This window comes from Catharus ustulatus, chromosome 4, assembly GCF_009819885.2.
Source record: "Catharus ustulatus isolate bCatUst1 chromosome 4, bCatUst1.pri.v2, whole genome shotgun sequence".
In the NCBI taxonomy this organism is placed as follows: domain Eukaryota; kingdom Metazoa; phylum Chordata; class Aves; order Passeriformes; family Turdidae; genus Catharus; species Catharus ustulatus.
In genome coordinates, this window is record NC_046224.1 from 68390455 (window position 1) to 68407267 (window position 16813).

Here is a 16813-nt window from a genome sequence, read left to right on the forward strand (position 1 = left end):
GATGGGGCTCTGAACAACCTGGGATAGTGGAAGGTGTCCCTGCCCATGGCAGGAGGGGTGGGACTGGATGATCAAAATTCCTTCAAAGCCAGGGCAGCCTGCGATAATTCAAGCAGTCAATAAAGCGCAGGAGGGCGCTCGGAGCGCACAGGGAATGGCTCCGCCCACCGCCGCGGCCATGGCGGGGCGTGACGTCACGGGGAGGGGCGCGGCGCGGAGTGTGACGTCACGAGGCGGGGTGCGGCGTGTGACGTCACGGGGCGGGGCGGGGCCGCGGCGTGTGACGTCACGAGGCGGGGCGCGGCGTGTGACGTCACGAGGCGGGGCGCGGCGTGTGACGTCACGAGGCGGGGCGCGGCGTGTGACGTCACGAGGCGGGGCGGGGCGCGGTCCATCGCGGGGCGCGCCGGGCCGGGGCGGAGCTGGCCGTGTGTCGGGGCAGCCATGGGGGCACAGCTCAGCGTGGTGAGTGCCGGGGGGCGGCCGCGAGCGGGTTCCCTTCCTGCCCGAGCCCGGCACTGCCCGCGGCGCTCCGGGGCGTGGCGGTCCCGGGGTATCCCAGCGTGTCCGGGCTATCCCAGCGTGTCCCGGGGTATCCCGGCGTGTCCCGGTGCCGACTGCCTTGCTGGGGGGTTTTGTCGTCCCAGCTCCGCGGGTGTCTGTTGTTATTGTTGCTATTGTTGGAGGCTCTGAATGCTTGTGGTGTTCTCCCCCCGTCGGAATAATTCCAGGCTGTAGGAGCGTGGGTTTAGAGTGGCTGAGGAAGAAATTCCTCTCTGTGAGGGTGGTGAGGCCCTGTCACCGAGTGCCCGGAGCTGTGGCTGTCCCTGGATCCCTGGCAGTGTCCAAGGCCAGGCTGGATGGGGCTCTGAGCACCCTGGGATAGCGGCAGGTGTCCCTGCCCACGGTGTTGGAACGGGATGATCTTTAAGGTCGCTTCCAACCCAAACCATCCCACGATTCTCGCTTGCTGAGCAGGGGGTCTCTGCCGCCCATCATTGCCCTCTTTTCTCAGCTGCCTGTTAGGGTTCTCTGCTCCTGTGCTCCAGCGTTTCTTTCTCTGGGTTTGTGAGAGGGGCAGGAGCATTCAGCGTGTGCCCCTTTGGGTGCAGCTGCTCACAGGGTGCATTGAACAGAGGAGATAAGGCTCAAGCTGCACAAGTGAAGAAATCCCGTTATGCTCTCGTTGATGAGTTTAGCTGAAATTACTTCAAAATCGAGGTTTTGGAAGCGGAGGGTACGAGGTTTCTCTTGCCAAGGCAGGGCTTGGTTTGTGTGTTTGTCGGGCAGGGCAGTGCTGGGTTATTGTGTGCTGGACTGTGCTGTGCTCACCACACCCTGGCAGTGCAGTCTCCAGGGCTTTTCTCTTTGTTATCACACAGAGGCCTCTTTCCATTAATAAAAATTCCTGCTCAGTTAGTAATTCTGCCTTGTCTCTTCCCAAAGATTTGTGCCGCTGGAAATGATGAGTCACAAGGTCCCCATTTAGTGATTCCCAGGCCTTGTGGTCAGCCTGTTGCTCTCTGCTGCTGGAGACCTGATGCTGTGCACTTATCTTCATTAATATCTTGGTCTGCCCTGTGGTGAGAGGATGCAGGCTACTTTTAACCCAGAGAATGCTTTTCTTAGCAAGCATGTCTTTTTGAAATCATTCAGCCTTCAGTTCTTCCCCTTTTTTCTGCCCACCTGGTGATAGATCTGAGTAAAGGACTAAAATAGCTTTCTGAATTAGTGGGTGTGCTGTTTCTTTCCAGGCCAAATCCCATGAGACTTTTGCACTAATTGACCATGAATAACAAATTGCTTTCCACGAGGTTAACTCTGTTAAAATTACAGTGCCTGACAACAGAAGCACTATTTCTTTGTTCATTTTAGATAGATAACCACATTTGGAAATGAATCTGATTTAACTTACTAATGTCTCATTTGAAACACTTGCTGCAGAGTCAGCTTGTTCTTGCCACCAGACCTCACTCACATGTTAATTTCTCTTTAAGGAGCTCACTTGCTCCTCTATCACCTTGAACAACTTCCCTCCCTCTGCCCTTTTTTGTGACTTAATAACAAAAGTTATTCCCAGAACTACAGTAATCTCGTGGATCTATGAGAGTTAAGGAGTAATTTTCCTGTAAACTTCAGCTTCTTCAGAAACAACCTGTATGGAGCTTTTTCAGTATTCCCAAATAAGTGAAGAATTAAGTGTGTGTATGTCATGGTGTGTCCTCAGGCTGTACACAGTGATGATACATTTTAAACCTGTACAGCAGCATTTTAAGAAGAGAGAATTTATGCTGTCCCACAGTTTTGTTATTAATAATGTAGGAAGTTTTTATAGCCTCCTGCAGGACGGTCACAGTTGCACAAATGCCATTCTAAAATACAGTTCAGGTCCCTTTAAAATAAAATGAAAGTGAAAGCTAAGCAGGCTGAACTTTGAGTAGGGTTTTTTGTTGTTTTTTTACTATAGTCATGCTTTTCCCCTCTCCTCTGTTGAAGTGTTCAATAATAAATTACTGAGCCAGAGAGGATTTTTATAAGTAGTTGTGCAGTTTATTCTCCTGCCCCAATGTGAAGAGAGGGTAGTGTGGTATCAGAGCATAATCTGTTCTTGCCTTACAGAGTTTCAGATGTGGGGAAAATGATGGTAAGGGGACAAGCAGGGCTGTCCCTTGGCTGTGTCCTGCAGCTTGGCTGCTTTCCCAGGGAAGGGGTGCTGCTCTGCAAGCTCAAGTCTGTGTGGTGGTGGAAGCACCAGTGCCTGCACGCAAACTCTGAGCTGGAGGGTGTGTGCATGTGCCAGCACCCTGCAGCAGTGTGGCAGGGCTGGCAAAGCTCTGCTCAGCTGCCAGAGAGAGTGTGGGGTCTGTGGTCAGGTGGAGATCCCAAATTATGGGGTGGCCTGTGTGACAGTGGCTCCTATGTCCAGATGGCAGCAGCTGGGGAGCCTGGAGAGTGGGCACACCCTGCCAGGACAAGGCCAGGTGTACAGGTGTGTGGATGTGGAATTCCCACTCGTGGACCTTCCTCCCCATTGGTGTGGAGGGGAACAGGATGATCCCATCAGTGCTGTTGGTGGTGGCTATGTTGATCAGCCACATGTTTAGGTTGGATATTAGGAAAAGGCTCTTCCCCCAAAGGGTGGTTGGGCACTGGAACTTCCCAGGGAATGCTTACAGCCCCAAGCCTGACAGAGTGCAAGAAGCATTTGGGGACAGCGTTGTCAGGCACAGGGTGGGATTGTTGGGGTGTCCTGTGCAGGGCCAGGGGATGGACTGGATGATCCTGATGGACCCTTCCCAACTCAGAATATTGTGCATTTGGACACCTGTGACACATGTGCTCTCTGCCTGCTGGAGATGGGGATTCAGCCTTCCTATCAAGGGACCTGGGGACATGGAGCTGTGACAGCCTCACTTTGTGTCCACCTGCCAGTGTGGCAACCCCATGCTGGTGTGCAAGCGCCTTAACACAGGAGTGGTGCCATAAAGTAAATCTGTGGGTTTGGGATTTTTATTTTTTTAAATAATGCTTCCTCTTCCTACTCAAATCAACTCGTTGTTGATGGTTAGATTGCCATGCACAGTACCCTATTCCTTGTCACCCAAATAACTCTCTCTCATTCTGCACACGTCTGATGGTGTTTCTGTGCTGCTGCAGCTGCGTCAGGTTGTGACATACCCACTATGGCTGATCTACAGCACCGTCATGAGGCTCTTCAGGAATCCCCAGCCTGCAATTACCCTGAAGGACCCAGAGGTGAAGTATGCACTGAGGCTGATTGATAAGGAGGTAGGTGCACGTGTAGTGCTGAGCATGACCTGCCCGTGGGTGCTGTGAAATGCTTACAGCTTCTGAAGTCTTGGGCGATGGCCCAACAGGGTGGATACTTTTGTCTTGAGGCTAGGACTTCTTTAGAAAAGCTCTTTGTGTGGAGAGTTCTGCAGTTCTGTAAGGAGCTTGTTTCCAAGCAGTTTGGAGTGGAGAATGCTGCTTAGGAATGATCAAACTCACAGTCGCATATCTCACGTTGTGGAGCACATCAGCAGAAATTCCCAAAGTGTGCGCCACTGGCTGGGCTAAGGGACACTAGTGCTGGTGTCAGGCAGAGCAGGCAGCTTTGTCATGGGTAGTGGCATTCGACAGCATCTGTCAGTTGATACTGGTTCCTGCTACTGGATTGATGTACTGGAATGTGTTACAGGAAGAAAGGTGTTTAAGTCATGCAGTCCTGACAGCACCTGAGCTGTCTCAGCTTCTCCTTCTCTCTGTTAAAAGTAAAGCCTCCTGGTGCAAAATTAAATTCTTGCTCAAGTGTGATACCAGAGGAAAGTCATGATGCTTTCAGGGGTGGATCTTGCCATCAGAAATTGGTATCTAAGCTTGTGGGAAGTGAACCAAAGCCACAAAACTTGAAAAGTCTGGGTTTCCCTTGGATAAATCCACCATCAAAAACATGAGAGAGAAATCTTGGCCTTTCAGGTACAAAGTCATAAAGAATATTTTTAGTGTTGACTTTCTAAGGCTATGAGCTACTCAGGAATTTATCAGAAGACTTTGGACAGAACTTTGTTTGAGGTTTAGAGGGTGCACTGATAGCTTGGCTTTCACTGGTTCTGACAAAGGAAACAAAAGAAATACTGTCATTTTGAATCCTGGATTTGTGGGAGCTTCCCTGTGACTTGAGCTGGGCTGTATTGCTGAATTTATTTCCCAGGTGTTCTGCAACCACACTGTTGTTATAGACTCCCTACTTCTCATGAGATCAGAAAAGATTGAGGGAGTTGGGATTGTTCAGCCTGGAGAGGAGAAGGCTTTGGGGTGACCTTGTTGTGGCCTTCCAGTGCCTGAAAGGAGCCCACAGGAAAGATGGAGAGAGACTCTTGACAAGGGCCTGGAGTGACAGGACAAGGAGGAGTGGCTTCACACTGACAGAGAGGAGGTTTAGATTGGATATTAAGAAAAAAATTCTTCCCTGTGAGAGTGCTGAGGGCCTGGCACAGGTTGCCCAGAGAAGCTGTGGCTGCTCCTGGATCCCTGGAAGTGTTTAAGGCCAGGTAGGATGGGACTCTGAGCAACTTGGGATAGTGGAAGGTGTTCCTGCCCATGGCAGGGTTAAACTGGCTGATCTTTAAGGTCACTTCTACGCAAATCCTTCTATGATTCTATGTTGTGTCCAAATCGAGTCTGCCACACCTGCCTTTTGAACAGAGAAATAGGAGGAGTCTCAAGGCTGCTTCCTAGTGCACAGCACAGGAAAAATCTGCTATAGTAAAGTTAGATGTGCTAATTTAGTTCATACCTTAAAAAACCCAGCAACTTCAGGTTGGTTGGTTGGTTGGTTTTATAATGGTGTGCATGATTACAGTAATTTCACTATTATAAGCCGCACTTCCGGGTTGGGACCAAAATTTTAATCAAAAGGGTTCAGCTTATACTTGTGAAATTACTGTAATTTGTTGCCTTTCAGTGGCTTCAGCAAAGCACCAGCCTGCAAAAACTGTTCCCCAGCTTTGCATTTGGCAAGGGTGGAAGACTCCTTGACACTTGAGCCAGAAGAGACAAATGTGTGGCCAAGGGCTTCCAAGTGCTTAGGGGAGTGATCTCCTGCTGGAAGTGCATCCTGATCCAAGGCTGGCTGTAATCCAGCCTTGATGGCACCTTGCAGAGTGGCAGGCTCAGTGTCCTGGCTGTGACAGGGACAGGTGTGCTGATCTAGATATTGGGGATTCCCCTGAGCCTCTTAGTTTCTCACAGTTGCTTCATGATGCACCAAAATACTTGTGTTTAGTCACCTGCAGCTAAACTCTCTCGACTTTAATTGGTGAGGTGATTAAGTGGGAATTCAGAGCTTTGTTCTTTCTGCATACTGTTAGAGACAGCATAATAAAAATGCAGCATTATTGGCAAAATCCAGTGATTTCCATACAGTGCTAAAATTTCCATACAGAAAAAGGAGCAGTGTTAAGCCCACATTAGTTGTCTTTCTAAAGGAATTTTCAACTGGAAGTTGCTGCTCCTGAATAGACATAAGTACAGAAAAACTCTTTTGAGACTGCAAATCAGTTCCCTCCTTCCTTCAGGATTTGCCTTAAAAGGAGGTACTGTGAAGAAAATTTCATCAGTATGACCACAGTAAGGGAAAATGAGACAAAGTGTGAGGAAGAAATTGGTCTCCATTGGTTACTTTCAAAACAGTTAAGCAAACAAAATAAGGGTTTCAAAACCCTTATAAACAGTCACTGGATGAGGCATTAAGCTGTATGCTGTTTCTTTCGCTTTTTTTTTCTGTGTCTTTTGTTCCTGTGAATACGACATGATTTTTCAAACATAAAACTTACGTAATATAAGAAATAATATTTAATTACTTATTGCCCAAATTTTATTCAAGATGTGACTTTCCTACTAAAAGATTAGAATAATTATCCCAGCAGGACTGCATATATTGTCATAATTCTGTTCATATCTAAATACAGTGCTCTTTTCTATTTCATTTATGGATTAATCCAGGTTAATTAATTTAATTAAATTAATTTTAATTAATTAAAATTAATTTTTACAGGGAAAATATTTTAAGGACCTTACCACAGCAAAAGAAACCAGGTTGCTACTTCCATTGAAGTGATTTATTCATCTGATTTTGAGAGATGAAAATCAAAATACTTTGGCCTTGAACTGCCGCATATTTAAACTTGAAATGAGAATTGAAGAGCTAATTAATTTTTATCTTGTGACCTTCTCACAAAAGGCAGTGTAAATGTCCATAATATTTGGAAAGTTATCAGTCTTAATCTGCACAAAAGTATTGTTAAGTGTCATTAATTCTTAATCCTACAGGATGCCAGACTTCTCTTGTTTTAGGAGTAAAATCACAAACATTAAATCCCAACAACAGATGTTCTTTTGGTTTTCCTCTTTCAGGAAGTTAGTCATGACACAAGGAGATTTCGATTTGCTCTCCCTTCCATGGAGCACGTTCTGGGTCTCCCTCTAGGTATGTTCCTTATGAAGAATCCAAGTGTTGCTTGCATTAGTTATACTATAAGAGATTTTGTGGGATTTTTTCTCCCTGTGTTTTGAATTTGGAGTACTGGTCATGTGGCTGGAGCTGTTACTAAGAGCTCTGCAAGATTATCTTTGTGCTGTGAGTAATCTGCAGTGTATGTGAGTGAATATCCAGCTTGTTTCTTTGGAGAGAGTAGGAACAAACACAGGTCTTCACTTGTACTTTTCCAGTCTCAGCTTTCCAGCATGTGTTATTCCTGTGGGGCTGAATCCCTGCAGTTCCTTTCCGTATCCTGGGGCACCACTCTCATCCACTTCTCCTCTAACCCTGTGGTTTACCAGATGATCTACTCACTTCTGAATTTCATGGAACTTTTGAATCACCCAGGGGTAGCTGTTTCCAAAGGCCCTGCCACGGGGTGTGGTGCCTTCCATAACAGCTTAGTGCCATTGTTTCCTCCTGCTTGTATAAAGAGCATTTAATTGTGACTTGTGTTTAATTAGGACTTCCACTTTAACAAGCTGCTGCATGATCCCTGGCTCCTGTGCTTCCTGGTTGTCAGCATCTTTTCCAGGTGTTAAGTTCCATTGTGTTTGGGGTGTTAGAAGTCTCTTGATCTTTTTAGTAGCCATGAAAGCAAAACTCCTTTCCCTGGCTTGCCCAAAATGGACATTGAGGAGTGGTTTGCAGGGTGAGACTTGGGAAGCAGAGAGATGGAAAAGTAGCTGGGAGCAGCACAGCTGCAGTTGGGTGGCAGATGCTTTAGTCCAGCACCAGCATTTGCCTTTTATCACCAAAAGCATTCTGAGAGAGAGGGTTGTATGTGGCCCCATGCAGAGGCTACCACCTTATGTGCTGTCAGGATGGGGTTCAGCTCTAACAGGTAAGGGCATAAGGCATGTTTTCCCTCTGGGAGAGGCCCCTTTTCTGCTTGTGCCAGTTCTTGTGAGATGTGCCCCAGCAGCAGTCCCACTGTGCAGGCTGACAGTCTGCAGTGGTCACCAGGGGTCTGTGGCTCTGTGCCTGCAGCCACTTCTGCCCTAGAGAAGAAGCAGGAGCTCCCTGCTGCAGCTCCCTGCAGGGCTACCCTAGCAGGATGTCTGTAGGCTTTGCTGGGGGGCTGACTGCAATATGATATCCATGTACAGCTTCAGGTGAGTTATGGTTGCTTATATTCCCCAAGTCACCAGGTAGCACATCTTCCTTCACCTAGTACTTTGTAATCCTTCTGAAGTGAGGAGTTAACCATGGCTGAAGGGTCTTCTGGAGCTAATGTAATGTGGTCATTGTGATCATTTGCAAACCAGCTCCTGGTAAAACCACCTCTATGTGTTCCTGTAACAGGCAGAGGAGCTGTGCCTTCATTGGAGATGATTTTGTTGATCTAATGGTGATAAAAAAACAAAACTCAAAACCCCTCACTCCCCACCTGGTTAATCTTCACTTCAGTGTCTTCAGAATGCTGGAATTTTATAGGAAAACCTTCCACAGAAGTTAGTTCTTTTCTTGTTTTTTTCTGTAAAAGAGATGTAGACATTAAAGACAAACTGTTGTGGAGAGGTCAGAGGATGTGTGAGAGATGGAAAAGACAGCTGGAGAGCTGCTGGAAGGTGTGAGGGATCTGTGGTCAAAGCCAGAGCAGCTACAAACTCAGTTTTAACTAAACTGTGGCAGTTTACAGCTGATACATTAATAAAGATGTGTGAACAGCATTGGACAGTTTTCCCCTCCTGTGTCCCTTCTGTTTGTGTGTACAGGAGAGACAAAGTCCATCTTTGAAAAGACCTCAGGCTTTGGTAAATGTAAATTCATGGAGTTATGATTGACACACAGAGTTAGCAGTGGAGTTGTCTGTCCTTCCAGGTAGATCTGTGCATGGCTAACAACTCTGGCAAGGTGTTGCAGTGTCAGGAAAATAAGAAAGGAAGAAGTAATGCCCCAAAAGAAGGTAGTTAGAGCTTTAAGGCTGCATTTCAATCCGTGCCAACTCAGCACATCCACTGAAAGAAAATTCTTTTGAAAGAAAACTAGTTTTTGGTTTTGTTTTGGTTTTTTTTTCCCTGCAACAGGACAGCACATCTACCTGTCTGCACGGATCGATGGAGCTCTGGTTGTCAGACCTTACACTCCAGTTTCCAGTGATGATGACAAGGGCTTTGTGGATCTTGTTGTCAAGGTGAGAATGTCACACTGTGTTCCCAGGCTGGGCAACTTCTGAGTCACCTTTACAGTGCCTTTATGTGAAGTTTGGTGTGCTGGCTTCTCTTCAGGAGTGTGCCATTACCTACAGTCCACATGGCATTTTGCAGGCACTTCTTCAGTGAGGGTGTCTCATGAGATGCTGCATCATTTTCCACCATCTGTGTAGACCTGCAGATGTTCATACACTTTTTAATCCTTCTGGAATAAGGAATTAACCTTGTCTGAAAGGGCAGCTGCTTCTGAAGCTAATGGAATTGGGTCATTATGCTCACTGAGAGTGGTGGTCATTATCATTACTGATCCAGGCAGTGGGAATGATTGATTTAATTGGTAAGAAAGTGATTTTAACTCTTGTGATAATGTAATTTCTTCTTGCCTCTTGATAGCTAGACTACCTATCATTTAAAGCTGTTAGGAATTTAAAATATTAATATCTGCACTGGATTTCCTCATAGAATTTTGCTCTTTGGAATCATAGTGTTCTGGATTTTTTTCCTCTGTTTTTCTAGCTCCTCTTAAACTTGGGTGTAAATTGTGTTGATTATTATTAATATTTTCTGTGTTGCAGAATTACAGTGGAGAAATCACTGGTCTCTGCCCAAATATTGGGGCAAGAGTGGCACTTTGATCTTTTGTCAGTCAGACATTGCATTTCTTTATGGAGTAATGGTGTTTTTTGCAGAAGGAGTATTTGTACCTAAAAATTTGAAGGGCAAATGCTCTTCTCTGAGCTGTGAGATTGAATTGCTTTGTTATTGTTTTTAACAGGTCTACTTCAGAGGTGTCCATCCCAAGTTTCCTGATGGGGGGAAAATGTCTCAATACTTGGACAGCCTGAAAATAGGGGACACCATTGACTTCAGAGGACCAAGTGGCCTCCTTGTGTACAAAGGAAAAGGCAAGGCTGGTTTGGAAGACAGAATTCACTCAGAGTAATCAGTACTCTGGAAAATTGTCTTATTGCTATAAAAGTGTTTTTTATTGATGCTGTTCAAGTAAGAGGTGGGTTTTTTTCTATGCTTATGTGGACATAGTCCACTGCTAATTCCCCAAGTAAAAATGAACTTTATGAGTAGGGCATTACTTTTATGTCAGTGTAAAATATCTCATGTTAGTATAATGCAGCCACAAATGTGTCACAAAAACCTTCTGGCAGTTTTGTGTGGAGCAGAACTCCGACACGTGGTTTTCCAGAGCTTTGTGTGTAGCATTCATTTTATCCTGGATGAAAAGAGCAGTGAATACAACATAACATTTTGGGGAGTTTCAGGCTCTCTGTTGTGTTTGGCTGAAATGGGCAAATCAGCTCAAAAAGAGAGAAATATTAAAAACCCACCATGCTGCATATTTTATATTTCCCCTTATCTGCTCAGGGGAAATAAACTCTCTGAGCAGATAAATTCCTTAGTGTAGAACATTTTTCAGAATCTGGGCTTGTGAATGTCACTGAGGGGTATGGGATGTGAGCAAATTGAAATGCAGGTGGTGTGTATGTAGGCTGTGGTCAGGAATAAGTCATAACCCATGTCAGTGTCTGATGTTACCACCTCATGTCTTAAAATCTTTCAGGATTGCTTTTATTCAGGACATCTTCACCTTTTCTGTTCTCTGGGAGGGAAGGGTGACAGGACTGAAATGAAGCCAATTTAGCAGGATGTGCTGGAAAGGGATAACAGGAGGTGTTTCCTGCTTGCTTCAGTGTTTTCCATCTCTTTGTCTCTTCAGGCAAGTTTGATATTCGGCCAGAAAAGAAAGCTGAACCAGTTACCAAGACAGTGAAATACGTGGGGATGATTGCAGGGGGGACTGGTAGGTATCTGTAAGGATGCATCTGTGGTTTCTGACAGCTGGTAGATGCATTTGCTCACATTTTCCCACTTGTCCCTTCTTTTATTCCCCATCCTCACATCACTGACCTGCCTCTCTTCCAGGGATAACACCTATGCTGCAGATCATTCGAGCAATCATAAAGGACAAAGATGACCCCACCGTTTGCCAGCTGCTGTTTGCTAATCAGGTAATTCTGTCCTTTTTTTTTAATGTTGGTACTGTTTTAGTTACCTAGCAGGAACTCTACTCAGCAAATGAAATAACAGAGGTGCAAACCCTGAGGGGAGAAGTGAACTGAAGTGTTGGGAACCTGCCATATAAAAGCACTGTTATAAATTGAGGGTTTAGCATTACTACAGAAGTGTTTGCTAATGTTTGCCTTCTTGTGACTCATTGCTCTGTTTCTAATCCAGTTTTTGAATGCTAAAGCCCTGCATTCCTTTGTGCAAGTTCTTAATGTTTTGGGCAGACTTTCAGAGCCATCTTTCTCAGAGGAAACATGAAAGTGGTGGACATTTGTCTTCTCCAGCATTTTTAACTCCCCAGCTTTGCAGCAGTGTTTATCTGTGGAATCTTTCTGTCTGAGGATATCTTGGGTGAAGCTAAAACTAAGTGTGGTCTCCAGCAGGTCCCTCAGTCACAGAGCTATGATTCTTCTTGGCTGTCTGCTTTAATTTCCATCCCCTCTATCTGTTTTTCATGTACTTCACTTGCTCCTTGAGGTTTGGCATCCTGAATGCTGGCCAGAGGGAAGCTCCCTCATCCATAGAATCCTTGCAAGAGAGATTTCTCGGATAATCCAAATGTTGGTTGGTGTTCTGCTGGGCAACATCCCTTCTTTGCCTGATGTTCTTCTGCTGTGAATCTTTCTGCTGTTTAATTTCTCCCTCTAATGAATGTTTGTGTCCAGATTATGAGTCATTTTTTGTGGTGAGCTTCACTTCATGCTTGTGGTTTGTAGCTTCTTTAGGCTCTCCTCTATTTTTCTCCTCATATTCAGTGTGTGCTCATGTAATTTGTGCCATATCTAGGCCTACAGGAAGGATGGAGAGAGACTCTTGACAAGGGCCTGGAGTGACAGGACAAGGGGGAATGGCTTCACACTGACAGAGAGGAAGTTTTAGATGGGCTATGAGGAAGAATTGTTCCCTGTGAGGGTGCTGAGGCCCTGGCACAGGTTTCCTAGAGAAACTGTGGCTGCCCCTGGCTGGATGGGGCTCTAAGCAACCCAGGGAGTGGAACTGAATGGGCTTTAAGGTCCCTTCCAACCCAGGCAACTCTGTGATACCTGAGTTATAACCTGAGGTTTTTCTGCCCAGGAGCTATGATTCACATGCTGAGATTGCCTGTTCTGAGGAGCCCTGGCAGTGTTTTCTGCTGCTGGCTGGAGCCCTTGGATTTGGCATGAAGTGCAATGATATCAGGGCAGAAGGGCCAGGATTTGCTAGGGATGATTCAGAATGGCTGACACGGAGTTTGAGCTGCTTTAGTAGCCTGGGAAACCCTGCAGCCAGGAGGGAGAGCCTGGGGAACAGTGTCCTGCCTGTTAGCAACAGCCTATGAAACATCAGTCCCTGGCTTTAAAGAGTCCTTGCACACAGTAACTCCACCAATAGGAAGCAGTTTTGAAAAATATTTTAAGTGTTTTAAACAATGTACATGGACTCCTACTGTGCTTCTGGCTGGCACACTGAGTTGGCCAGAGCCAGTAGGATTTTTTCTGAAGCACTCACAGGTGCAGATCCAGGAATAGCACCTTCTCTGGAATAGCTGCTGCACATTCCTCCTTATCCCCACAGTTACAGACTCTGTGCCAAGCAGGGGTGGCAGCACTTTGAGTCCCTACCCTTTTCCTTCCTGCCCAGACTGCAGCTGCTTTTAGGGAAATAAGGCTTTCCTTTGGCCTTCAGTGATGCTGCAGCAGGGAGGAGCCAAACTTGATACCCTGAGTAATGTTTATTGTTCCAACCAGAACTTGATACCTTTTTGATTGTTCATTCCACATGCTTTTTAAAAGCCAAGCAGTCTCCATATGACAGTGCTGGTGATAGTTTAACTGGCAAAGGTGAAAAAACTGGCATTTGCCTGTCTGGATACACAGTATGAAGGGGTAGGGAGATACTTCTGTGCAATCATAATTAGTTTTTTGATTTAATAGTGCTAAAAAGGGCTTTATTCTTTTGATTCCCTGATTAAGTGATGATTCTGCTTTGTTTTATTTTTAGAGGGAAGGCATTACATGGGCAGGATTTGGGAAATTTAAGAGCTTTTTATTAGCTCTACCACAGGCCAGGCATGGAAATAATTGAGTTTGGTCTCTTCAGCCTTTAAAACAGAGCTGAATCATCCCTTCCATCTCTCAGGACTGTGCAGTAGCTGCTGCTCTGTGGCCATCTGAGGGCTGCACTCACGTGCAGGGTGTGATCATTGTTTTCCTTGTCCTGCAGACTGAGAAGGATATCCTGTTACGTTCTGAGCTCGATGAGATCCAGGCTCAGAATCCCGGTCGCTTCAAGTGTTGGTACACGCTGGACAAAGCACCTGAAAGTAAGACCTGAAGTGCCACTTAATGTGGAACTCAAGAGTATTAATATGCTTTACAGGAGACATGCTATGCCACGTGTGTATTCCTGAGCTTCATGGTTCATTTCTTGCTTAATGAATGTCTGAGTGCATCCAGTAGCATCATTCTCCACACAGGATAAGGTGTAAGCAGAGAGCTGTTCCCAAAGCTCATCTCAGGCCAGTGGCAGTGCAGTGTTCCTCCCATGGTTACACCTGAATATTTACCATTGTCTCCTGTGGAGGATGACCTTCTTTTCTCCTTCCCCACAAATATAACATGTTATCCTTGTGTTTGGAGCCCACCCTGGGGCAGCTGCAGTGCCAGAGGCAGTGTGTAGCTCCTGGGCACAGATCCCTGCCTGAGCTTGCTGAACAAGGAAGAGAAGGCTAAACAGTGTCATTGCTTGTGGTTTTCCTTTCTTGCCATGCCTTGTCCTGACCCCCCACATCAGGATAGATTCACACTCATATTCAGTGGGAGTTTGAGGCAGAGAAGGAAAAGCCATATGCCTCCTCTTCCTTGTGACCAGTAATAAACCCCTGGTATGCTGAGGGAAGGGTCTGTTGCTGTTGTGTCATCCATTGCACTTAGAGTTCTCCTGGAATTTCTGATTGCCATTCCTTCTTTGGGGAAATTGTGAGCTGATCTTAGCAGTTGGGATAAAAGTTCCTCTTTGGGCCTCCTCAAGACTGTTTGCAGGCTTTCACTGTCACAGGTGAAACCTGACCGAAAACTGGGATAAAAAAATGTGTCAGTCTTATGGTGCCCAAAAGTTTGGGTCACAGCAGCAAAAGTTTGTTCTGCATCCAGGGCTGGAGATGTGAAGGTTAAACCTGAATCCCAGTAAAACTGTCACTGTAAATGTTCCAAACTGGGAACAACTTCATCAGCTGGATTTCTCTTTTCTAAAGTGACTTGTATTTCTATTTTCTTCCTTTTAACCTCATTTCCCTTCCTCTACTTTCGTTTTTTTTAACAGATTGGGATTACAGCCAAGGATTTGTGAACCAAGAGATGATCAGAGACCACCTGCCCCCACCTCAGAATGATGTTCTGATCCTCATGTGTGGACCTCCTCCAATGATCCAGTATGCTTGCATTCCCAACCTGGACAAACTGGGCTATGCCAAGGACATGAGGTTCTCCTTCTAAACACGACTGTTATCGTGGATCTTGTGTAGAAGCGAAGAAAAAAAACATCTAATGGGGAACAGGACAAAGTTACAGAGGTGGCTGATGCACAGTGCTGGGAAAATATATTTACATGAAAATTGCTTCATATTTTCAGACTCTCTGGCAAGTAAGACACATAACTATGCTAAACCTGTGTGTGGAGAGGTGGTGATGCCTCGTGCTCTGTGTTGTGTGCTCCATGTCCAGGGAGGACAGTGCAGCTGCTCAGGGCAGCACACACTCACTTATGCTTTTTCTTAGTGCTGTAATCAAGTGGCAGTAATATCCTACTTCCTAACACTGTGCATACCCAGGATTTTATTCAGTATGAACTATGAAAACAATGAGAAGTGCTGGATTATTCACCTTGCTTATGCCAAATTGTAATCCTTACAGAGCTCTGAGGGCCAGGAGGGTTTGCCTTGTATCCATAACCTTTGCAGCATCAGGTTAAAGATGATTGTTGAGTTGAAGGATGCTGATTAACCATTTATGACTGAAGGTGTTGCAGCTGCCTCATTAATCAAAACAGAGAGGTAGGGCAGTGATAGAGAATGAGTTTCCTTTGGATTTTGGAGTAGCCTCTCTTAAGTGCAAACACTTTTCCATCTGGTCACAGTTCTTATCCCTGGGCAATGAAAGAAACTGTAAAAGGTGGCTTTGGGTACTGTTCCACAAGTACCTTGAATTTTTTGCTTGATTATGTGTGGGATACTGAAAAAAGAATTCTTAATTTTGTATTTACTGCTAATTACTGGGTGATGGCATAACAGTACAAAAGCAGTTCTACATGTTTTGTGCAGTGGAAAAAAAAAAAGTGCTGAGTGGAAGCTGCATGAGATTTTCTTGTTAGTTGTTTTCCAGAGATGGATTTGGACTGAAGGGAGCCCAGGTTTCATTGCCAGGGGGTTTTGGCAGGCAGCCCTGCTCTGGGTGCAGTAGTATCCAACCACCTCCATGTCTCAATCAGGCAAAGCCTCCCAGGGTTTGCTTGGTAAGGATGCACAGGAACAGCCTTAAATCACCAAAATGACAGCAAATTTAATTGTCTCACTGAGTCTAAAACTGTTTCCTAGAAGCTGTTTACTACAGCTTCATTTTTTATTTTTTTAATATCCTTTTTTTACAGCAGCCTTTTACCTAGTTTTTAGGACACAGCAGGCATCTTGTGTGCCCAACCTTCTGCTTCTGACCAGCAGAGATGCTGCTGAGGTAAGAGGTGTCCTGCAAGGAGTCTGGAAAGCTAAAAACCTTGTTCTGGTGTTGACATCAGAGTGACTGAAAGGATATTTAGTCATGTATGAAGTACTGTGGGTGCTGAGATAGCTACAGGTGCCAGTGTACAATAGCAATTTTTAAAGATTGGGTAGGTATTTGAGGTTATGGCTCACTGTGTTTTCTTTTGTGCCTGTACAATAGGTGGGTACTGTGTATTTAAAAGGTTCGTTTTTTCAGCAAGAATAAAAGGCAAAGATACTACAGCTAATTTAAGGAACCTCAACTAGATAATATTGTTATTAATTTTATTAATTTGACGTTTGCCTCAAGTCTTGAATTTTTGATGTGTGCTTCTGAAACTTGTTCTTTCATATTATGCTCCAAAGTTGAAATACTACTTCATTTTTCAAGTTTTAGTCCCTTTTTTGAAAGGCAAAAAGCAGAAATACGAGAGAAGTGATCTTGCTGCTGGTTTGTATTACTGTGGGATATGCATAGATTTTTTTCATTATGTATTTGCTAAGGTCATTCCCATCCTTTTATATTCTGAATAAAGTTTTGGAAAGCTGAGTTTCATGAGAACTGGTTCATATTTTGATTATTCTTTACTTGGATTTTCCCTTGACACCAAAATCAGTGGGTAAACCCAGCATGTCTTTGAAGTGCCATAGGATCCCAGATATCCAATCCTCAATTCCCTCAGGATTTGTTCATTGAAACTTTTCAGGGTTAATTTAGCAAACTTAAGATTTTGGTGATTTCATGATCAAAGCAACAAGAAATCTGTGAAACTAAACTAAAGCTGTCTAAAAGTGGTCTCT

The 16813-nt window shown here is 45.1% G+C and overlaps 1 protein-coding gene across 1 annotated transcript; it reads left to right on the forward strand.

Annotated features, from left to right (window-relative positions):
• Positions 1-382: 382 nt before the first annotated feature.
• On the forward strand, positions 383-16562 carry LOC116995585 (NADH-cytochrome b5 reductase 3-like). Its single transcript, XM_033058437.2, has 9 exons — positions 383-465; positions 3658-3789; positions 6919-6991; positions 9073-9179; positions 9974-10103; positions 10931-11014; positions 11137-11222; positions 13483-13582; positions 14581-16562. Exons 1-9 carry the CDS (start codon positions 445-447, stop codon positions 14751-14753), a joined length of 906 nt encoding a protein of 301 aa, XP_032914328.1. The 5' UTR covers positions 383-444; the 3' UTR covers positions 14754-16562.
• Positions 16563-16813: the final 251 nt, after the last annotated feature.